This window comes from Aquarana catesbeiana, linkage group LG03, assembly GCF_042186555.1.
Source record: "Aquarana catesbeiana isolate 2022-GZ linkage group LG03, ASM4218655v1, whole genome shotgun sequence".
Lineage (NCBI taxonomy): Eukaryota > Metazoa > Chordata > Amphibia > Anura > Ranidae > Aquarana > Aquarana catesbeiana.
Genome location: NC_133326.1, coordinates 53,528,694 through 53,553,280, shown reverse-complemented (window position 1 = coordinate 53,553,280; position 24,587 = coordinate 53,528,694). Strand labels below are relative to the sequence as shown.

The 24,587-nt window shown below is 45.0% G+C and overlaps 1 protein-coding gene across 14 annotated transcripts in view; it reads right to left on the bottom strand.

Annotated features, from left to right (window-relative positions):
• Positions 1-24,587, bottom strand: part of PPIP5K1 (diphosphoinositol pentakisphosphate kinase 1) — a 306,207-nt gene that overhangs the window by 161,536 nt on the left and 120,084 nt on the right. For all 14 annotated transcript variants that reach the window (XM_073618536.1, XM_073618533.1, XM_073618535.1 and 11 more), the window contains exons 16-18: positions 20,843-20,964; positions 18,319-18,495; positions 15,189-15,330 (exon numbers count right to left, since the gene is read on the bottom strand). In XM_073618536.1, the coding sequence (XP_073474637.1) occupies positions 15,189-15,330; positions 18,319-18,495; positions 20,843-20,964 (441 nt within the window). The remainder of the gene's footprint in view (positions 1-15,188; positions 15,331-18,318; positions 18,496-20,842; positions 20,965-24,587) is intronic.

The window sequence follows — 24,587 nt, the reverse complement described above, 5'->3', positions numbered from 1 at the left end:
ACATTCCTGTAGTTCTTTCATTTATTATCATTTAGTCCAAAAAAGTGGTCAAATTTATGCAGTTTAGGGCCAAGCTTAAATTCTTGAAATTGTCTATATACACAGACCCATTACACTTTGTTTGGCTTTTAACCACTTAAGCCCCGGACCATTTGGCTGGCCAAAGACCAGAGCACTTTTTGCGATTCGGCATTGCATCGTTTTAACTGACAAATGCGCGGTCGTGCGACGTGGCTCCCAAACAAAATTGATGTCCTTTTTTCCCCACACATAGAGCTTCCTCTTGGTAGTATTTGATCACCTCTGCGCTTTTTATTTTTTGCGCTATAAACAAAAAAATAGCGACTAGTTTGAAAAAAAAAAAAAACGCATTCGTTTTTACTTTTTGCTATAATAAATATCCCCAAAAAATACATAAAAAACATTTTTTTCCTCAGTTTAGGCCGATACGTATTCTTCTACATATTTTTGGTAAAAAAATTAAATAAAAAATACAGTAAGTGTTTATTGATTGGTTTGCGCAAAAGTTATAGCGTCTACAAAATAGGGGATAGTTTTATGGCATTTTTATTAATTTTTTTTTTTTTTTACTAGTAATGGCGGCGATCAGCGATTTTTATCGTGACTGCAACATTATGGAGGACACATCGACACTTTTGGCGCTATTTTGGGAACTTCACGTTTATACAGCAATCAGTGAGATCAAAAATGCATTGATTACTGTGTAAATGTGGCTGGCAGTGAAGGGGTTAACCACTAGGGGGCAGTGAAGGGGTTAAGTGTGTCCTAGGGAGTGATTCTAACTGTGGGGGGGCTGGGCTATGTGTGACATGACACTGATCACCGCTCCTGATCACAGGGAGCTGTGGTCAGTGTCACTAGGCAGAAAGGGGAAATGCTTGTTTATATCAACACTTCCCCGTTCTTCCTCTCCGTGAGATGATCGCGGGTATCCCCGCAGACATCGAGTCCACGGGACCCGCGATCACACTCACGGAGCTCGCGGCGGGCGGGCCCGCAAACCGCTTCATAAAAGGCAATGTCCAGGTACGTTAATATGCCTGAACGTGCCCTTCTGCCGACGTATATCGGCGTGAGACAGGCAAGCAGTTAAAGCAAATGCTTAGTTAAAAAAAGCAACACAGCACCACCTGCAAAAAAAAAAAGTTTTATACACACCTGTCCCACCATCCGTTCCTCCAATTTTAACTTCTTAGCCTAGGTTCACACTTGTGATGCATCGCATCTCCCCCCGCAGGCAGTTCACCCTGCCCTCTGCAAACCTCTGTGAGTGTCAATATAAAGTTAATGACACCCCCAGAACGGTTCACAGATCACAGTACAAACTGTGGATTCGAACAGCAATCGGATCGCATGGGTGTGAACACCCATGCGATCCGATTCCAGTACGGAAAAAAAAAGGTCCCTGCACTTTTTTGTGCGAATCCAGTGCGAGTTCAGCCATACAAACTGTAAGGACATCACATGTGATCAGCACAGCAATGCGGGTGCGAATCACATGCGATGTCTGTGTTTGCATATGTGTGTGAATCCAGGCTTTCACATCAACGGCCGCGTCACATCCAACACACCATCCAGCTGTATCAGATGCCCAGTGTGATGTGGTTTCTCCTGCTGGTTACAGAACAGTACATAAGTGACATGAGATGAAATGCATAGGGTGGAGCCAACTGCTGACATCACTGCGCTTTATCGTCAACTCGGAAGTTTCAGTACTCTTTATGCACATTTAATTTTCACAAGTGCAATATATTTTTAATAAAGAGTTTTAAAAAAGAAAACTTTCCACATGTGGGGCATTCTCTACCAACTTTTTTCCTGAGCTTTGTGCTGCAGCCCATTAGAGGCAGGGACCCGGATGACAGCAGGGGGTGACGGCCACGCTAGGATTATAAAAGTGCACCAGTAACATCTACTCATTTGTGGCTATGCTTTACATGACTTCTATTTAATAAGGGGGTCATATCTGGTAAGCTTATATCTCATCACTTCGGGTGAAGGTTGGGGAACCATTGAGGCACTTTTTGTTTGGAGAAGAAGTCATTGTTTTTTATTACACTCAAGAGAAGTCGGGCTTTTTAAAAAAAAAAAAAAAAAAAAAAAAAAATCATACTTGCCTATGTAGATGCAGAATCTGTCCCCCGCCTGCTCTAAGACTGAGAACCGAGCGATCAAAGATCGCTGATCCCTCAGGTTCTTAGAGCTCAGTGAGCAGAGAGCTGGTGACTATCAGTCACTCCTCTCTGCTCTGCCCCCAATCCACTGTCTGCTGAAAACCCCTTTCAGCCCGCTGTCTGCTGAAAACAGGTCACAGGAGTGCAGTTCGTTCCAGCTTTGGCTGTACTCCTTTAATGACTGCTGCTTTTACTTCACTGAGGATTTTTTGCTCTTTTGGGAATCCACTCCACATAATACATGTCTTTTTGCATTTATTCACTTTCGCAGAGTTTATATCTTTTTTTATGGGCTATAGATGTAGCACAACACATTAAATTTATATTTGTGTACATAAGGTGATACCCCTTATTGTGTCTGCTGCTAAATTTTGTTTGTTACCCTATTTTTTATACACTTGCGCAGTTTTTCTTTATTTATTGTGACATATGGGTCAGCAAAAAGAACCACAGCACCTGTCAGGAGGCATAGGTATACAACACTTCCAGAAGGGCCAAATAATAGGATTTTTATAACAGCTTACCTGTAAAATCCTTTTCTTGATATACATCATGGGACACAGAGCCTTAAGTAATTACTAAGACCCCTTTCACACCAAGGCGCTTCAAAAACGCCCTAAAACGCCTTAGCGTTATTACCGCGTTTTTACAGCGTTTTAGGGGCGCTAGCAGTAAAATTAACGCACCGCTGCGGGTGTTTTAACAGCGTTTTTCAAGCGTTATTGAAGCATGTGTTATTGATGCTATCTTTCTGCTTGCATGTTTATCCTTTGTGAGATCATGTAAAACAAGCAGTGTCTTGTAAAGTAACAAGCCAGTGTCTTGTTTTACTTCAAATCTTCATTTTTCTGGGATTAATTCTTTTTTTGGCACTTTGTAGATGTTCTCTTTTATGCTTGCATGTTTACCTTTTTTGTGAGATCATGTGACTTTTCTACAGCTCAGGGCGGATTATAGGCGGTATTCAGGCGTTTTTTCAGCGTTTTCAATTCATTTCAATGGAGAGGGGCGTTTTTGAAGTGCTTTTTTCAACGCCCAAAAGCTGCTCCAAAGATGCTGCTTGCAGGACTTTTCTCAACGCCCCGCCAGCACAACGCCTCAGTGTGAAAGGGTCCATTGAGATGCATAGGGAGCGTTTTATGAGCGTTTTAATAGCGTTATTTTTAGCGCTAAAACGCCTTGGTGTGAAAGGGGTCTTAATGGGTTATAGGTAATGGACACAGGTATACCCAATCCAGGAAGTTCACTCCCTATATAACCCATCCTCCAAGGAGCACATCAGTTTTTGTAGCAAAGCAATATACTTAAATCTAAAAAAAGAGAGGAGGGACCTCTGTCCCATGATGTACTCCAAGAAAAGGATTTTACAGGTAAGCCGTTATAAAAATCCTATTTTCTTTATCGTACATCATGGGACACAGAGCCTTAAGTAATTACTTCATGGGACGTTCCATAGCAATGTTACTTGAGGGGAGGGAGACACAACCCGGAGGGTACCCCCAGACTTAAGGGACCTATACTGCTGCCTGCAGCACACTGCGCCCAAAGGCGTTATCCTCATACCTCCTTACATCCACTTGATAAAATTTGGTGAATGTATATACTTAAGACCAAGTTGTGGCCTTACAGATCTGAGCCATGGAGGCCTGGTGACGCACTGCCCAAGAAGCACTAACCGCCCTGGTAGAGTGCACCTTAACTTGAAAAGGGGGAATCTTACCCCTTAAATTATAAGTTTGAATTATAAGTTGCCGAATCCACTTAGTGACAGTGGATTTCGACGCTGCCTGTCCTTTCTTAGGACCCTCTGGCAGAATAAATAAGACATCAGTCTTACAAATCTTGTTGTTGTCTTAAAGTTGTCTTTAACCACTAAGCCACCGCCCACCGTCATATGACGGCTGGACGAGGCTTCTGTTATTCTGGGAGGACGTCATATGACGTCCTCGCCTTCCCGAGCCACTAGGGGGCGCGCGCCCGCCGTGTCACTCGGGACCCGGTGCGCGTGCCCGGCGGCCGCGATGTCCGCCGGGCACCCGCGATTGCCGGGTAACACAGCAGGAGCGTGGATCTGTGCATGTAAACACAGATCCACGTCCTGTCAGAGAGGAGAGGAGACCGATGGTGTGTCCCTTGTACATAGGGACAGCGATCGGTCACCTCCCCCAGTCAGTCCCCTCCCCCCACAGTTAGAATCACCTCCTTAGGTAATACATTAACCCCTCGAGCGCCCCCTAGTGTTAACCCCTTCCCTGCCAGTCACATTTACACAGTAATCAATGCAATTTTATAGCATTGATCGCTGTATAAATGTGAATGGTCCCAAAAATGTGTCAAAAGTGTCCGATGTGTCCGCCGCAATATCGCAGTCACAATAAAAATTGCAGATCGCCGCCATTACTAGTAAAAAATAAATAAATAATAAAAATGCTATAAATCTATCCCGTATTTTGTAGACGCTATAACTTTTGCGCAAACCAATCAATATACGCTTATCGCAATTTTTTTTTACCAAAAATATGTAGAAGAATACGTATCGGCCTAAACTGAGGAAAAAAAAAAAATTGGATATTTATTATAGCAAAAAGTAAAAAAATTAAAGTTACGTACCGGTAACGTCTTTTCCTGTAGTCTTTCAGGACAGCCACAATAGAGAGAGATAGTCTCCTCCCCTTCCTCTGGAAACACTGCGCCAGCCCATAAAATCTCTCCTCCCCTGCCAGACCTCAGTTCTTTCAAGAGTACCTCCGGCCGCTGGGGAGACACAAGAACACATTAATAACATACCAATCAATATCATTACCATATTGCGTTCTGGTCTTTAATAAGACCCCCCCAAGCTTAGGGTGGGTAACTAGGGCTGTCCTGAAAGACTACAGGAAAAGACGTTACCGGTACGTAACTTTAATTTTCCCTTTCCGTCATTTCAGGACAGCCACAATAGAGAGGATAATCGAGCACTTACCAATTAGGGTGGGACTACAGCTTGCAGAACTTTTCGCCCAAAAGCCTGCTCACCTGCCGCCACCAGGTCCACTCTGTAATGTCTAACGAAAGTGGAGTAGCTGGACCATGTCGCTGCCTTGCATATCTGCTCTGGCGTTGCTCCAGCCTTCTCTGCCTCTCAAAGGGACTTCCCGTAAGGCTCTGTAAAACCAGAGATAGGTCCCACCCGGGAAAGGGAGGACCCCTGGTAGGTCTCTGTCTCGACAGTGCCTTAAAGAATCTGACCACCCATGGATTGGTAGCCAGAGACTTCTCCAGGTAAGCACTGAGTGCTGAAACCTGACTTTTAAGGGTAGCTACAGATAAACCCTTGTCCGCTCCACACTGCAGAAATTCCAACACAGCTACGGGACTCTGCACCGAGAAGGAGTTTTCTATGCACCATTTGTTGAAAAGGAGCCAGACCTTTTTGTAAATCTTACGGGTCTCCTTTTTCCTACTGTTGAGGAGGGTAGAGATCAAGCTCTCTGAAAACCCCTTGGATCTTAATATACCCTCCTCAGTAGCCAGGCCGCTAATTTCCACTGCTGCACCTGTGGGCAGAGGACTGGACCCTGCGACAGAAGATCCTTTCGAGGTGGAAGGAAAAGGGGAGGTTCCGCTGCTAACTGACTGAGGATTGAAAACCATGCCCTTTTCGGCCAATGTGGAGCTACCAGAATAAGAGAGGTGCTCTCTAATTGAAACTTCCTCAGAACCGCCGGTAATAGTACCGGAGGAGGGAAGGCATAACATGTCCTGAAATGCCAATTCTGAGATAATGCGTCCACTCCCAGTGCTCCTTCCCCTGCGTTTAGGGAGAACAAACAGGGGGTTTTCGCGTTGTCTTTTGAAGCGAAAAGATCCACTTCCGGGGGTCCCCATTTCTCGGATATGAGATTGAAAACCTCCCGGTTGAGGGCCCAATCTCCTTCCTTTAGACTCCTCCGGCTGAGAAAGTCTGCGATTATATTCCTCTCCCCTCTCAGAAAAACCGCTGAGAGTGAGAGAGTGTTGGACTCGGCCCAGCTTAGAATGTCTTCTGCTAGGGCCAGCAGACTTCCGCTCCTGGTGCCTCCCTGCTTGTTTATATAGGCCACGGTGGATGAGTTGTCCGACCGTACCTGTACATGGTGGCCCTGGAGTTCCTTTTTGAAGAATCTGAGGGCTAGGCCTACTGCCCTCAGCTCTTTCCAGTTGGAAGACCTCTGCAGCTCGTCGCCCTTCCATGTGCCCTGCGCTAGAAGGGATCCCAGATGTGCCCCCCAGCCCTTGCCACTTGCATCCGTGGTTAGGATCTGTGGGACTGGGATGAGCCACAGACGTCCCTGTGACAAGTTCACTTCCTTCCTCCACCACCAAAGAGATCTCTTTATTTGATGGGGAACCTGTACTAAGGTGTCTAGATCCCTCTGACTGTGGTCCCATACTCTTAGTACATATGATTGTAGGGGGCGAAAATGTAATCCTGCCCACTGCACTGCTGGAAGAGTAGAAGTTAGAAGGCCTAATGTTGACATTATGGACCTCTTGGACACCAGATGGTTGCACTGGAGGGAGAGAACTGCTCTGTCCAGTTTTTAGAATTTTTTCTCTTGGAAGAAAAACTCTCGAGAGCGTAGTGTCCAGCAGGTACCCCAGGTACACAATGCGCTGTGAGGGAATGAGACTGGACTTTTCTAAGTTCAGCAGCCACCCCAAACCTGTTAGAACCCTCTTGGTTAGATCGAGGTCTCTGATCAACTGTTCTGGGGATACTGCAAAAAGAAGCAGGTCGTCCAGATAGGCTATAACTGATACCCCCTGGAGTCGCAGGAAGGCCAACGCCTCTGCCAGTACCTTTGTGAATATGCGGGGCGAGGAGGATAGCCCGAAGGGCAGTGCTTGAAACTGCAGATGCAGTATTGTGCCCTGCAGGTCTACTGCTAAACGGAGGAACCTCTGGGAGGTTTCTGCGATAGGGACGTGTAAATATGCGTCTCTGAGATCCAGAGACACCATATAACAGTTGTGTGGTAGCAGGGCCCTGACCGTAAAGATTGACTCCATGCGGAACCTTTTGTAGCAGATTGACCTGTTTAAGGGTTTTAAATTCAGAATCAGTCTGAATTTTCCCGAGGGTTTTTTCACCACAAATACGTGGGAATAGAACCCCTCTCCTTCCTGCCCCCTTGGTACTCTGTGAACTACGTTCTGAATCTCCAGTTCCTTCAGGGCGTCCACCAAAGCTTCGGCCCTTGCTGTGCAGCTGGGAAGCTTCGTAACAAGGAACCTTTGCGGGGGTGGTCTTGAGAATTCCAAGAGATACCCCCTTCTTATGACCCCCAGGATGAATCGATTGGGTGAGAGGGTCTCCCACTGTGGAAGGAAGGCCCCCAGTCTTCCTCCCACCGTCCCTAGAGAGTCATTGATCTTTACGGGCCTTCTCAGGAGGGCGAAAAATCGCCCCTCCTCTGCCCTTGCCTCTTTGGCCCCAAGTTTTCTTCCCTTGCTTGGGAGATTCCTTGCCTTTTTTCGGACGAAACCCCTTTCTCGTCTGAGCTGGGGCTTTCCTCTTAGGCGGAAAGGACTTCTTTTTGTCCGCTGTACGGTCTAAGACCGTCTCTAAACCAGGGCCAAAGAGTAGATCACCTGTCAGGGGTATCCCGCACAATTTGACCTTGGAGGCGGTGTCCCCCGGCCAAGTTTTCAGCCAGAGCGCTCTTCTGGCCGAATTCGCCAGCGCCGCTGATCTGGCCGACATACGGACTGACTCTGCTGAGGCGTCTGCAATGTATGCGATACCTCGCAGAATCGTGGGGAACGAGGCTAGGATAGTCTCCTTGGCTGTGCCAGCTTCAATGTGCTCCTGAATCTGGAAAAGCCAGTGCTCTAAATTGCGGGCTACGACCGTAACAGCCATTTCTGGCTTTAAGTTACCCACAGTTGAGTCCCACGTCTTTTTTAGAAGTGAGTCTATCCTTTTGTCCATGACATCCGACAAAGCCCCCATATCCTCGAATGCCAGGTCTGTGTGTCTAGAGACCTGAGAGAAGGCGGCATCCAACTTGGGATTTTTATTCCAAATGGACGCTGGATCCTCTGAAAATGGAAACCTTCTCTTAAGGGAGCTAGAAAAGAAGGGTTTCCTCTCAGGATCCTGCCACTCCTTCTTAATCGTTTCCACCAGCACTTCATGTACTGGAAAAACTTTTCTTTTTTGATCTCCCAAGCCCTTATACATAAGGTCATGGAGAGATAGGGGTTTTTTATCCTCGTGTATCCCGAGGGTTGTATATATTGCCCCCAAGAGATCTTCCACCTCATCCAGGGACAATTTATACCTGGAGATTTTCCTGGACTCCCCGTCCTGGTCCTCCCCTTCTGATTCCTCATGGGAATCAGACGTGCCACTGTCCGGTTGCCTCTGCTCCACCCCGGAAGGGCCTGACATCTCCTCTGCCATAACTAAATTGGTAGATCTGGCAGGTGCAGAGCCCTGAGCATGAGGCGGGGTTGTGTCCTGCTGAATGGGTTTAGAGGGAAGCTTGAACGTCTCAAAAAAGGTTTTAAAAGATGAAAAGGTGGATGACAGCTCTTTCACAGAAGCTGCCAACCCAGACTGCTGTTCAGATTCCCTTTCCTTAACCAGGGAGTCTATGCACTCCTTACACAAAACTTTTGTCCATGCTTCCCCTAAACTGTCTCTACAAGAGGCACACTTCCTTTTAGAGACATGAGTGGACTTTGTTTTTTCTGTAGATTTCTGAAAATACATACAAAAAAAACCATATTACTTCCAGCAAGTTTAAGTGGAAACAACCCTGGGGGTGTACCAGATCCATCTTAAGGGAACTGCGCTCACCCCCCCACCCCCTGACCACCCAGGGGGACTGCCCTCCCACTAAGTAAGGAACCATACAAGAGGGAGAGCAAACCTTAGATAGAGAGGACCCCTCCCCAGGGAACTCTTACCTTTGGAAGGCTGGAGACAGCGTCCGAATGAGCTGCAGCATCTGCCTCAGACATGACTGCAGGTGGTTGCCTGTGTAGAGTCTCACACTGTGTACATGTGAAGCGACTCACTCCAGCCTGAGCCCGGCCCCCTATCAGCCCCGCGACCCGGAACCGGAAGTCGCGGTTCAAAGGGAAAGCGTCCGCCCCCCCGCCGGAAATGACGTCACCCGTCGTCCGGCCCGCTGGTTCCAAATTTTGCGGCCTGTATGGATACAGGGGAGAGCGGACTGTCTCCATGCTGCGGCCCTGTGGACGCGATAGGGGTCCCCCACGACCTGATGCCGCGCTCGGCAAGGAAGGGGTGGCTTCAGCTGCGGTATGTACCGCCACTCTTCATCCTGGAAGCCCCTGCTTCCCTAGGGATGATTTTCTTAGAAAGAGGCCACAGTCTCCCTGACTGCACCCGGCCTGGTTCCTCTGCACAGTGTCTCCCCACCGGAGGAAACACTAATAACTGAGGTCTGGCAGGGGAGGAGAGATTTTATGGGCTGGCGCAGTGTTTCCAGAGGAAGGGGAGGAGACTATCTCTCTCTATTGTGGCTGTCCTGAAATGACGGAAAGGGAAATATTGTGTTTTTTCAAAATTGTCCCTCTTCTTTTGTTTATAGCGCAAGAAATAAAAACCGCAGAGGTGATCAAATACCACCAAAAGAAAGCTCTATTTGTGGGAAAAAAATGATAAAAATTTAATTAAGGTGGAGTGTAACACGACCGCGCAATTGTCATTCAAAGTGCGACAGCGCTGAAAACTGAAAAATGGCTTGGGCAGGAAGGGGGTGTACGTGCCCTGTATTGAGGTGGTTAAATAGATTTTCACTGCTCTCACCACATCAAGACAATGTAGTGACTTTTTTTCCCTGGAACATGGTTTTGGAAAAAACGATGGCAGGACAATATCTTGGTTCAGGTGAAAACCTGAAACCACTTTTGGCAAAAAAGTCTGGACAAGGGCGTAACACCACCCTGTCCTCATTAATAATCAAATATGGCTCTTTACAAGAAAGAGCAGACAATTCTGAAACCCTCCTTGCTGAGGATATAGCAACCAAAAATACCAACTTCCTTGTCAGAAAGACTAAGGGAATATGCTGTATCGGTTCAAATGGCTGTTTTTGTAACACAGACAAAACTAAGTTCAAGTCCCAAGGGTTCAAGGGAGGTTGGACTGGCGGATTAAGCCGCATCACCCCTTGCATAAAACCCCGGACTAAAGAATGTGTAGCAAGCAGTCTTTGAAATAAGACCGATAAAGCTGAGACTTGGCCTTTAATAGAACTCAAGGCCAATTTCATCTCTACCATCAATTGTAGAAAGGCAAAAATTCTGCCTATGGTATATCTCCGAGGGTGCCATACCTTGGATTCACACCAGGAAACATAAGCCCTCCAGACCCTATAATATATAGTTCTGGAAGCTGGCTTCCTTGCATTAATCAGGGTAGAGATAACTGACCCGGAAAGCCCACGTTTCTTCAAAATGTAGGTTTCAATAGCCAAGCCGTTACATTTAGAGACCATAAGGTAGGATGGAATATCGGTCCCTGTGAGAGCAGATCTGGCCATAGTGGGAGGGACTATGGACCCTCCACTGACATCTTTACGATTTCTGCATACCATGACCTTCTGGGCCATGCTGGTGCTACCAGAATTACCAGCTTTCTTTCCAGCTTGATCCAGCAAAGGAGTCGAGGGAGGAATTGAATAGGGGGAAATGCATAGATCAGTGAGAACTGATACCACAGGGTCACCATGGCATCTGTTCCGCATGCGAGTGGATCCCTTGTCCTGGACCCGAAGTTGACTAACTTCATGTTGAACCTGGACGCTAGAAGATCTACGTCTGGAGTCCCCCATCTTTGGCAAATAGTCCAAAAAATGTTAGGATGAAGAGACCATTCCCCCTGGAATAACTGCTGGCGACTCAAGTAGTCTGCCTGCCAAATCTCTACTCCTGGAATGAAGACTGCTGAAAGGCACGGAACATTACTTTCTGCCCAAGTTAGAATATGGTTCACCTCTCTCTGTGCTGAGAGACTTTTGGTACCCCCTTAGTGATTGATAAAGGCCACAGCTGTGGCGTTGTCGGATTGGATCCTGACAGGACTATTCCGTAATCTGGAAGTCCAGGCCTTTAGAACCAGACGCACTGCCCGAATCTCTAGGATATTGATGGGCTACGTTCTCTCGGCTCTTGACCACTGTCCCTGGACAGTTGTCTTTTCTAGTACTGCTCCCCAGCCAGAAAGCCTGGCATCTGTCGTTACCACTTTCCAGATAACTGCTCTGAAGGATTTTCCTTTCAGCAGTTTCTGGGTTAGTAACCACCAATTGAGGCTTTGGGACACCTTTGGGGACAGCCGCATTGGCAAGTCTAAAGCGTGAATCGTTTTGTTCCAAGTAGACCGTTTTGCAACAGTCTTAAATGGAAATGGGCATAGTGAACCGCTTCGAATGAAGCCACCATGGTTTTCTAGCAACCTCATGCAAAGGTGAATGGAGGGATCGCCTTTTGACCTGACCATCCGCACCAGCTCTCTTATGGAGTTGATCTTTGCCTGAGGCAAGAACACCTTTAACTAGGCTGTGTCTATGATCAGACCCAAGTACTCCAGCCTTTTTAGCAGTATTAAGGAAGATTTCTCTAGGTTGAGAATCCAACCCAAACTTTCCAGGAAACTGGTTGTAATGCGTACATTTTTCTCCAAACGAGACACCGACTGGTCTATTAGCAATAGATCGTCTAGGTACGCCAAGAATGTCATGCCCTGTGCCCTTAACCTGGCTAGAGGTGGGGCCAGTACTTTTGTGAAACGCCCGGGATGCTGTAGCTAGCCGCGGGCAGGGCTACAAACTGGAAATGCTGCTGTTCTAACTCAAACCGCAGAAACCTTTGGTGAGCTGGAAAAATAGGAATATGCAGATATGCATCCCAGATGTCGATAGATGCCAGAAGTTCTCCTCGTAGAAGGAATGAAACTACTGACCTGATCGTCTCCATGCAAAAGGAGCGGATCTTCAGGAACGGATTTAGATTTTTTGGATCCAGAATGGGTCTGAGAACTCCATTTGGTTTTGGTACCATAAAAAGATTTGGATAAAACCCCAAACCTTGCTCTTTTGTGGGGGATCTGTATGATCACCCCTTGAGATATTAATCGGTCTAGTGCCTGAAACAGAGATTGTCTTTTCTCTGGATCTTTGCGGATGCTTGACCTCAGGAAACGAGATGGTGGAAAGTCCCGAAAATTCCAGCTTGTACCCCAGCGTTACTGTGGAGATGACCCATCTGTCCTGAATTTCCTCGTGCCAGACTTCTGAAAACTGCAGAAGTCTTCCCCCCACCTTAGTGAGGGGGGTTGCCTCTTCATGATGAGGCTTTAGGATTCTGCTTTGAAGATTTCCAGCCCCAGGATTTCTTTTGAGCCTGGGTCTGACCCCGAGGTCTTCCTCTAGAGTCTGACGGCGGAGGCCGTTGCCACGGCCTAGAGGCGGAAGCCCCTGGCGCAGGAGAAAGAGCCTGTTTAAAAGAAGGGCGTTTATACTTTCTGAGTACTTTTCCCACTAGAAATTGTTTGGATATATTTGTCCAAATCTTTCCCAAATAGCCGCTCCCCATGAAAAGGGAACCCAGTTAGGAGGTTTTTACATGGTGTTTCGGCTGACCAATTTTTTAACCACAGGATTCTACGCATATGTACTAGCATAAGCGTAAGGCGGGACGCCTGGTGAATAGAATCTTTAATGGCATCTATGGCAAAGCATAATGCTTTTAGAAGTTCAGGCAATTCCCGGGCTTGTTGTGCAGGAACCTCTTTAAGGGCCTGTCTAAATTGGTCCTTTAGGGATTGACAGACGCCTACTGCAGTGACTGCAGGCTGAGTAACGGCACCTGCCAAATAAAAAGCAGATTTTAACAGGAATTCCAACCTTTAATTTGTTGGATCCTTAAGCATTTGTGCATTGTCTACTGGACAAGTTAGACTTTTATTCACACTGGAAATCGCAGCGTCAACTTCTGGTACTTTCCATTTTTTGGTGAATTTCTCCTTCATGGGATAGAGAACTGAAAATCTCTTTGGAGGGAGGAAATGCTTATCAGGGTGATCCCATTCAGCAAAGAGAGTTCTAGTAATGCATGGAAACGCATGCAAAGGCTGTGAGGGTTTCAAGGAACCCATGGAAGAAACCGAGCTTTCAGGAGACTCCGTTAGGGGTAGCATGAAAGTAGAACAAACCATCTCTGTAAGAGATTGTATCAGCAATTTCTCAGATTGTGAGGCTGAAAAAGGTTCATCTACCGTTGTTTCCTCCACAGAGGAATCATTGGTTTGTTTTTCCTCCTGATCGCCTGAGGGCAACACCTCATCCTGTGCCTACTGTTCCCCTTGCAAAGGGTCTGAAGCGGGGGTGGGGGATCTAGCACGCTTCCAATCATTTTGAATGGAGGATGCGATTAAAGCCGCTAATCTTTCTTCCAGACCGTGCAGGGTGGAGGAAAGGACATCTTCAGTCACGTATACAGGGGTGGAGATGTGAGAAGCAGTTGCACCAATTTGTTCCAACGGCTCACCCTGACTTGCCATAATTGGTCATTCAGGCGAGGATGAGAGCGTGGAGATGCGACTCAAGATCCTAGCGCCTGGGGGTGAAACCTTTGGTACCTTTTTGGTCTTTGCGGTGTCTTTTTTGGTAGGCATAGTCCAAGCACAAAAACAGACCAGAGGCACTATTAATTTGCACTTAATCACTGAACATAGTCATGACAGTAAAGCCGCTATTAAGTTCAGCCTAGTGCTGGGAAAAAAGTCCTTCCTGTATCAGGAAATGCCAGTTGCAACCCTCACGTGTCCCACAGCTCCTGTGTCCCTGTGTGCACACTGCTTGCTTCCTCCTCGTCAGTCGAGAAGATACTGTCCCAGCTGTATCTTTATTATCCTTGCCTGCCGTACGTCCTCGTGGACGTTTCACGGCACTGTGCCTAGGCCCCGCCCCTCCATAAACTCGCCCCCATTTAATGTATGAAAATGTTCCCGCGGGCAGCTTTCGGGTCTACAGACCGAACAGGGTGGGGGGGGGGAGCAGAGCTCTGTCAGCAGCAGGCACCTGAGAGAATCCCCCTGCGCAAGCTGCTGCGGCCACACACAGACTGACTGAGCTTTACAATGAAGACAACAGATTAAGGTATGTGCATATACTCCCTCTAGTGAAGAATTAGGGCATGACAACATTTTTTCCCTTAAAGAAGAAAGCATAGGTGGACTTTTCAGTTCCTAAGTTTCTTCCCTTACCTTATCTAAGTCGCAGGATTTGCTGAATTAACAGACAATCCAACCTTCACCCATCACGACGGGCTGCATTTAAGCAAACCTTCAAGGACCGGGTCCCTTTATATCGGGGTTCCACTCCCTTGGACTTGTAAAAATCACCCCACCGGGAAAGCTTTACGTAATGTAGCATGACCAAAGCCCTGGGTCCCAGGGTCCAGCCCTACAAAGAGAGGCGTTACAGGCAAAACCTTGCGTTTCGGATACGAGGCCTAGGTACCATCTACTTTGGCCTCAGTGGCACTTTGGATGGATCTGGTCTATGGAGGCTATTTAAATCTAGCATGGATCCCTCTTGGTGCTCCTCAGAGCACATCTTCACTCGTGACCAACACCTTAGACACTGGCGAAAAAAACTGATGTGCTCCTGGAAGGAGGAGGGGTTATATAGGGAGTGAACTTCCTGGATTGGGTATACCAGTGTCCATCACCTGAAGGTGGCCTATAGCCCATTAAGTAATTACTTAAGCTCTGTGTCCCATGATGTACGATAAAGAAACAGATATTTTTGGATCCTTGTAGCTCTTGAACACAGCGCAGATTAGAGGAATGGTTGGACACATCACCATAAAGTTTCTTCTTTTGCAGGCAGTGCTTTTTCAACCCAGAGTCAGAGTCTCTATAAGTTATGAAATTATTTCTCTTTAATACAAAGAAACTAGAACTATGGTTGTGCAGCTATATTTCACCTGCAGATTTTGGATCCTCCAGACGCTGCTGAATCTGAGAAGTGAGACTTTGTAGGAGGGAGAAGACCTGGTCGCAGATTTTCACTGGGTTCTTTATTGCTTCCATGGAGTTAATCAAAGATATGCTGCTAGTCGGGGCCAGCTAAAAAAGTAACAAGAAAATAAACTGAGGACAAGGCAACACAGACATTTTATATTTAAATGTGGACATTCAAAGATAAGTAAAGAAAAAAACTCAGGGTGCACCCTTAAATTCTTTCACAAGGGCAACAGACTTCACTTCCCTCTGAAAAGTGATTTGCCATGGAACTTTTTTCAGACTGTGGTTTACATGCGTTCGGGAGGTGATACTTCCACCTCCTAAATAGTTGCTTTTTTCCTTCCTTGGGGGATTTTTTGACCACAATGGGTAAATTTGACAGCCAGTGCCATTAAAATTAGAGCATCATGGCCAGGCAAAGCGCTTTATGCAGCCCTAAACAAGCAGTTAACCCTTGAAGTGCAGGTGCAGCCCCATTGCAAGGGAGAATTTTCAGGGTTACCAGAGTAGGGCTTTAACTTTGGTTCCATTTTTTTTTTTTTATTTATTATTCTGAATCTGAGATTTTCTAACACTTTGTTTCTTCTGGGAAAATAAACAACAAAGTGAATCTAGTAACAAATATTTTTTATGAACGATAGTCAAAGCCCCTGTCACTAAATAAAATAGTTATCTTACAGTCCTGTTTACACCTGCTTTTGTTTTGGCTTTGCTTCTAAAATGATACCCCATGTAGCTTCAGTGGTGCTTTAAAGCGTCTTCAAAGCCTCCATTAAAGTCTATAGCAAAGCTCAATTGAAGCCCCACTGAAGCCCCACCGAAGTCCCATCGAAGCTCCACCAAAGCACCAAGCAAAAGCAAGGTGTAAACAGGACAGCTAACCATTCTATTTAGTGACATGGGCTTTGACTGGAATTCAGAGAGCTTTACCAAAGCGTGTCCGAAGCAAGTGTAAACTAGCCCTTACATTTGGAAGGGGAGAGAGTACCTGATTTTGACAGGTACCTGATACCCCAATTCCGGTCAGTCTGCTGCGGCGATCTTAGAGGAAGTTTGGCCCCCACTACTTCCCCTGCAGCCTTTTGGGATGCATCACAGGTCCCGGAAGACTGTGAGACCAATTACAAAGCGCAGTGCAGCTCACGCAAGGTTTCACTGCCGGTTTCCCTTAGTGACGATGCCAGCACCTGGACATAAAGCCGATTGAGGGAGGACAGCACTGGATCCGGGGGAAAGGCAAGTGTCCTTACATTAAAAGTCAACAGCTACAGTATTTGCAGCTGCTGACTTTTATTTATTTACTTTTTTTTTTGGGGTGGGGGGGGGGGGGGGGGGACTGGAGCTCCTTTTTACGTGCATACTAAGCAATGTGTAAGTGTAACATTTACAGGTATTTAATACCTTTCACACAGATCACAGTACTCCTCCTCATCTGCTTTTCTCACCAGAAGAACAGCACCCTCTTTGTTCGGATTTCATCTAGAAATCTACTTTCTGGACGAAGATGTTGGCTCACAGATGAGGCAATCATGTGGTTCCTAGTGCCTGTAGAGACCCTGAATGTGTTCACAAGGATCTCACACAGATCAAGCCCTGCTGCATGCTCTCACCTTCTGACATGCTACAAAGTTATGGTCTGATCATCGGGATTTTTGAAAAATTATACAGTTGCTGTATACTGTGATATGTCAGGAATTTATTCAAGCAAACTTGTATAGTTACCAGAAAGTTCCTTGATGATACAAGTTTAACCACTTCCATACCGCACAAATTCCAGCATTTCTCTCCTACATATAAAAATCATAATTTTTTTTTGCTAGAAAATGATTCTAAACCCCCTATCATTATATATTTTTTTAGCAGAGACCCTAGGGAATAAAATGGCGGTCTTTGCAACTTTTTATGTCACACAGGTGTTTGCGCAAAAAAATCTGTATAATGTGACAGATGATGTTACGCTGCGTAAATAGATACCTCACATGTCATGCTTTAAAATTGTGCACACTTGTGGAATAGCGCCAACCTATGGTACGTAAAAATCTCCATAGGCAACATTTTAAATTTTTTTTACAGATTACCTGTGTAGAGGTACAGAGATCATGGGCTAGAATTATTGCTCTCATGCTACCTCATATGTGTGGCTTGAAAGCCGTTTACATATGCGGACACGGCCTACATATGCGTTCGCTTTACGCAGGCACGGGGGCCTCCTTTTTTTTTTCTTTTACACTTTACCTTAAAAACATTTTTTTTTATCATTTTTATTCCTATTACAAGGAATGTAAACATCCCTCGTACTAGGAATAGGGCATAACAGGTCCTCTTTATGGAGAGATGTGAGGTCTATAAGACCCCACATCTCTCCTCTAGGCAGTAAAGACCGAGATAAAAAAACAAACAACCAATCTCGGCCTTTCCAGCCGAGTCCCCGGCAAGGTTAACTTCCGCCGGCCCAGATGTGATGTCTTAACATCACGCCTGGGCCTCTGGGAGTCAGAGACTGCTGAGGACCTTCTGGCCCCTCGATATTCTCTATGGCTAACTTCCAGCACCGGCGGATTTTCCTTCTCCGGCTCGCCAATCACACGGGCAAGCCGGTAGAAACACCGAAGGGCGGCGGGAGGGGGCTGAACAGCCGCTTTGATTGTTCTTACGGTGCAGGGAATCGGCAACTGAAAAAAATTATATCTGAATGATGCCTGCAGCTTCAGGCATCATTCAGATGTGCCCACTGAAAGCCCAGGACGTCATATGACATACTGCGGTATGGAAGTTGTTAAAATTAATTTAGCTTGCTGACGGCAATGTTACGTTTCATGAGGTTGAACAACGTGGAGGATCCTCCTTTCAGCTATGAATTTCTATGCCCCTCTGTGCAGAGGGACTAAATGTTTACCAGTGGAGTCATGGGATTGCCTGTAGTGATGCTGGTGATGCCATGAAGAAGCTATTGGAATAAATAGGGGATTAAATGGTGGGATGTGGGAGGGAACATTGTGCTTGCAAATTCATGCCCTGCTAAGACACTTTTTTTTGTGTAAGCAAAGCAATTTATCAATATCTCACAATACCATGCTACAGGTAACCTACCCTTTCTTGGTCGTCCTTGGTGAATTCAGCATCCTTGTGCATAATCTCATGGAGATGAGCCTTCACTTTCTGTTGACAGCTGCTCAGAGAATCACTGTCCAGGAGTCCGTTCATGTTTGCACTCTTAACCATCTGAACCAGGATTGGAGTAAGCTCACCTTCCAGTGCTAGGAGACCCTGTAAACATTCAATGTTAGAACAATTAGAGATTTTTCTACCAATACTGAATTTGAAACCTTGCATTTAAATGAATGTTATTTGAGAAATTTAATTGCCTGCAGTCATGAAAGATCTCACTTTCCCTGTTGGAATTTTTCTGATTACATTAGACAACAAAGGTTTTGCTTCCTGAACATTCTTTGTGTATCTTATAGATTATTGACTGCTAATCACGAAAATAACCTGTCATTTAATCCATCACGTACCGTTTTATAGAATCTTCAGTTTTTGCAATACTTGTTAACTGTGCTGCATACATGAAAGAAACATGAAAACAGAACGATTGTTGAAGCACATCCAGTACACCAAGTAAAACTGGAATATCGGTGGAGATCTATAACATAGTGGGTCTTCTGCTTGGAATGCAGCTCAGATATACCAAGTACTGTTGTTACACATATGAATATGACAACCGTGCAAAACAGTCACATTACATTTAGAAGAATTATACTCACAGAAACTGATCCAGCAGCTGCCGGATTACTTTCTGGCACAAATACTTTTATAAAAATTTTCTTATTTTATGAAAAACAAGAAGCATCCAATCTGCCCACGCAGGGGCTTGGAAAAACAGCGTAACTCAGAGTAAGGCTTCACATACTGTCAAACAAGTGAAAGAAAACTTTGGTTATATGCAAGAAACCCAAACAGTTGAACAGCAGGGTCAGGGAAAATCTGCAAGGATATCAATGTCAACCCTGGATGAGCTAAAGCACTGGGAATGATACAGTAGGATTGCGCAACTCAGGGAGCGCAAAATAACCATAAAGAAAAAGAGGGGGGACGGGAGCCCCAAGAAGAGTAGGAAAAAAAAAAGAAAAAAAAAAAGGAGGACAAAACTAAAAAGGGGACGGGGGGGGACTAGCGAAATGAAGAGAAGGAGGGAAAGGACAAAGGAGACATGGACTCGAGATCATCAGGAAGGTCAGTCATGAGCATCCAATGCTAGCTGGAGGAAGTGAGGGGAAGGCGTATTAAAGTCAAGGTTCCCAAATCTTCAAAAATTTGGCGTGAGAGTCCTTAAGAATGCTAGACATTTGTTCACTGAGCATTAGAGCCATCATATGATCTCTAACACCCTGGAAAGGAATGGTGGCCTTCCTCCAGGCCTGGGCAATTGTCCTCTTGGCAGACAAGAATAGATATGTTGCCAGCTTTTGCTGACAAGCATAGAGGCCTGGGATAGGGCAGTGCAGCAGGGCTAAATTAGCATCCTTTTGGATAGTCAGATGAAATAGAGTGTGTAGTAGGCCAGGGACTCTGGACCAAAAGCCTGTTAGAATGCGAACAGTTCCACCATATGTGTAAGATGTCCCCACAACGGCCACAGCCTCAGAAACAGCAGTGATTAGAGCTAGGATTGGCACGGGTAATACGAGCTGGGACCCAATATCATCATAAGAGTACTATATATGCCGCCTCTTGGGTGGCAGTGTTGAATGAACATTTTGCTACAGAGGTCCAGGCCTTGCTCCAGTCTGTAAGGTCTATCTCAGATGCCATGTCCCGTTCCCACTGAGAAACATATGAGAGAGATGTAGGGGACACTCTACTATTCAGGGAAGCATAAAGGGTGGAGATGAGAAGCTGCCGGATTACTTTCATTAGAAAGTCAATAGTCAGCTTGTGAAATGTACACACACCCCTGGCAGCTGCAGCTGTCGTAAGCTTTACAGCGGTGGCAGTAAAAAGATTAAACACATCATACCAATGTTACACTGTATTGCCAAACATTTGTGGACACCTGGCCACCACAGCTATTTGAGCTTGTTGCACACCCCATACCAAAGCCATGGGCATTAATATAGAATTGAACACCCCCCCCCCCACACACACACACACACAGGGGATATTTGGGGTCAGGTATTGATAATAGGTTTCATGTTTGAGTTCTATGCCAGAAACTCGAGTTTCTCCACACCAATCCCATCAAACCTTGCCTTTTTAGGCCTTTACATTCATGCTAGAATAGTAAAGAAATTTTTCCAAACTTTTTACACAGTTGTAAGCACACGGTTGTCCCCAATGTCTTTGGATGCTGTGACATTGAAAGTACCTTTATTGGAAATACGTAAAATCAATCATTTTGAGGGGTGTTCACAAACCTTTTGGCCATATAGCATATAATCTATACATTATATGTGGTTTTCAGTTAATCACTAGCTTCCATAATAAGTATGTGTCTGATGTTTTGGTTTCATCTAAAAAAAACATTATTGATAACCATTTGTAGTGGACATGCATTGCAGATTAGTGAACATCGCTCCTCGCTTTTTATACCTTTTTGTATTATTAGTATAATCACCTTTGCAAAAGCTGCAGCAGTCATTTGTACTCGACCCTCATCTGATGCATAAATCTTGAGGTCATGACGGTAAGTGCTGTGTAGCCGCAGAAGTCCACAGCCTGGAAACCCTGCATAATCTCCTGCAATTTATTAGCAAAGTCTTTATAAAAAAAATAATCAGTCAATGATATTTTATAAATTAAAAAAGTCATGAGTTAGCTCAAATTTACTAGTTGTACGGCTCAAAAAGCTAAGAGTCTTGATTGACAGTACTTTTTAGACCATAACAAAAACGCAAAGCAAATTGCATAACATGAAATTAAACCAAATAGAAGTTAAGAATGGATCCATTAAAAATAATGCTATAAAAGAATGCTTGGAGGTCAAATACATTGTCTTTAATCCTGTGTAAGTTGTTGAGGGTGGTGTGGGAAGGAGTGGAGTGCAGCTAGTTTGTTCATCTGTCTATTGCTAATGTCTGTGTCTTGTGAACTGTATTGGTTCCATGTGTCTTCTATTTTGCAAAACTCAATAAAAAGAATTTATAAAAAAAACAAAACAAATGCTGTATTAGTATTGGAAACTTATTTTCTGTCCAAATATACCGACACTTTATAAAATGGTGAATATTTTTAGCATGACCATTTGAGGTGTTTTAGAGATAAAGAGACCCTTCTGGAGCATCCCATATGCTCAACTAACATCCACCCAGAAAATCTTCTAGAAAACACTGTCCAAATGATATTAAGCAATATTAAAGACTTGTTTTAAAAAAAAAAAACAAAAAACAAACAAACATGTTATACTTACCTGATCTGTGCAGTGGTTTTGCACAGAGCAGCCCAGATCCTTCTCTTCTCAGGTCCCGCAGCAAGCTACTTGCTGTGGAGGGCACCAAAGCTGTCGCACTTCCGAGCCATGGCTCTGTGTGTCCACTCACACATGGAGCCATGGCTCAGTCCCGCCCCCTCCATCTCCTGATTGGCTTTTTGTAAATCGCAGCCAGTGAACCAATTAGGAGTGTGAGTCCCCAGAGAGGCAAGGCTCTTGCAGGTATCACTGGATTGAGAGGCGGCTCAGGTAAGTATTAGGAGGGGCTGCTGCACACAGGTTTTTTAGCTTTGTGTATTGAATATATGAAGGTGAAAAAACTTGTGCCTTTACCACCACTTTAAGCCAGGCATAGCTGTTACAAATCTCGGCCAGTTCAGCAGTTCGATCCATCTATGGGCAACCAGCCCATAGTTCAGTACAATCAGCCTGTTAAATTTATTTTCATGCAATCACTGCCAGCAGCTATAGCCGTCAGCAATAATATTTGTGTTCTGCCGGCAGGGAAGGCTCCTCGCCAGCAGAATACAAAAGCGCTGCAGGAGGGATTACCCCATCAACACACACTCATGGTGGAAGAAAAGGAAATTGCAGTCTTAGAAATACCCCAAAAAGAGTTACAGGCAGGCACAAACATGGCATTGCCAATACCACATGTTGTTTCAACAAATCCAAGTATGACATGGAAGATAACAACATTAATGTTAAAGGTAACACAGTTAAGAGGTTAATGATCTTTGAGAACAACTGTTTCTCCAGAGCCTCTCCTTCATCTGGACCTGCCCCCGTCTAGGCAGATTTTGGAACAAGGTGTTTAAAAATCAACACATCCTATTCAATTGTCCTTTTTCTAAACACCCTTGTGCCTCTCCTCCTCAAATGTCCCTTTCTCATTAAATCCAAATTCAATCTAGTACAGTATGTGATTTTAGTGGCCAAACAAACCATCACTAAAAGCAAGGAAGAAGCCATCAGTATATTTTACGGAAGGTAAGCAATGCATGGATTTGTTTTTGTTTTTTACCAATGAGAAACTTACATGGCTACCCACAAGAAATCTCCCAATATGTGGTCCCCATGAATCCAATATGCCCATGCCTCACTTGATAGTCATATTAATTTATAATACACCAATACTGGGAGGAACATATTGCAACTCTGGAGCCTTCACTTTTTTCCCCCCTCTACCCCTTATGTAGTCTCCCTCTTTTGGCTCACTCCTCATTGCCTTTGGCTCTATTTTCTCTCCTTTCTTCTGTATTTTTTCTACAATTACAAAACAGTGCCTTGCAGACCACAGATCCTCTTTGTACCAGTTAACAGCATGAACAAAAAAAAAAAAAAAAAAAGTACATGGTATTATACACTTTTATCTTATTGTAAAAGTATCAGTAGTGAATAACATCAATATGTGACTCTAACATTTGTGAAATTTTTTTAAAATAAAAGCGAGTGATCGCCTGTGCTCACTAAGCAGCAAGGCAGTCACTCGTCACGGGACCCCAAAGCTAGCGGTGACCACTGTAGTAGCAGTGCCTACTACATTAATTTCCAGCTTCCACGGGGATTGGACAGGTATGGCATATATACTTACATTGATCCAAGCTTGACCCATGTAATTATGCAAAAATATGCATATCTAGAATTCATCTTTAACAACAGAACACTGGAGAATACACCAATGTCACACGGATGTAACCAACTAACCATGATATAGCTAAAGCAAAAATAGGATTTTTTATGTCATATTTACCTGTAACCGTTTCTTTGAGTAACATCATGGGACACAGTCAGGCTAATATTCATTACCTGCTGGGTTATACTTCATCATTAGGTGAATGGACACTGGTAGACCAAAGGTCTTCAGACAGGAAGTGATCCCCTATATAACCCCTCCCATACAGGAAGTACTTTAGTTTTGCAGCAAGCACAAAATCCTCAAAAAGGAGGGGAGGGATCTCTGTGTCCCATGATGTACTCAATGAAAAGGATTTTACAGGTAAGTATGACGTAAAAATCCTATTTTCTTTTTCATACATCATGGGATACAGAGTCAGGCTAATATTCATTAGCTGCTGGTACATCCCAGAGCAATAGCCTTGAGGGGAGGGAGACACCCTGCCAAACAATAGCCATCAGAACTGATACGGCAGCCCGCAGTACACTGCGGCTGAAAGACGAATCCTCGGCTGCTCGAACATCTACTTGATAAAATTTTGTGAACGTATGCCCTGAAGACCAGGTAGCAGCCTTAAAAAAATCTGAGCCACAGATACCTGATGGCGAAAAGCCGAAGAGGTTCCTACACCCATGGTAGACCAAGCTCTCACCCTAAAGTGAGGAGCTTTACGTTTCAGACCGTAGGCCTGAATGACCAATTGACGGACCCAATTTGGCATTGGAAGCTGCCTGCCCCTTCTTGGGTCCTTTTGGTAAAACAAAAAAAACCAAAAAAAAGAGTCTGATCCTTGGATCTCCGCAGATCTAGCCAAATAAACCTTGACTACGCGGACAACGTCCAAAGAATACAGTCGTCTCTCTTCCGCCGACAGAGGCTGAGAGAAAAAAGACGGCAAAATAATGTCCTGATTTAAGGCCGAAACCACTTTTGGCAAAGGGGATGGAAAAGGTCGTATCACAACTCTGTCATGGTGAAGGATCGAGTACGGTTCCCTGCATGAAACCCTTCTAGCCGAGGTGATAGCCATCAGGAAGGCTAGCTTGCATGACAGAAAGTCTAATTGGAATTTCCTTAATAGGTTCAAATGGTTGTTTCTGTAACACAGACAGCAACAAGTTCAAGTCCCACGGACACATAGGTGACCTAATGGGAGGAAGCAAACAAGTTGCCCCTTGCATAAAGATTCGGATCAGTGAATGGGAGGCTAAAGGTCCTTGGAAGAATACCGATAGGGCCAAAACTTGACCTCTG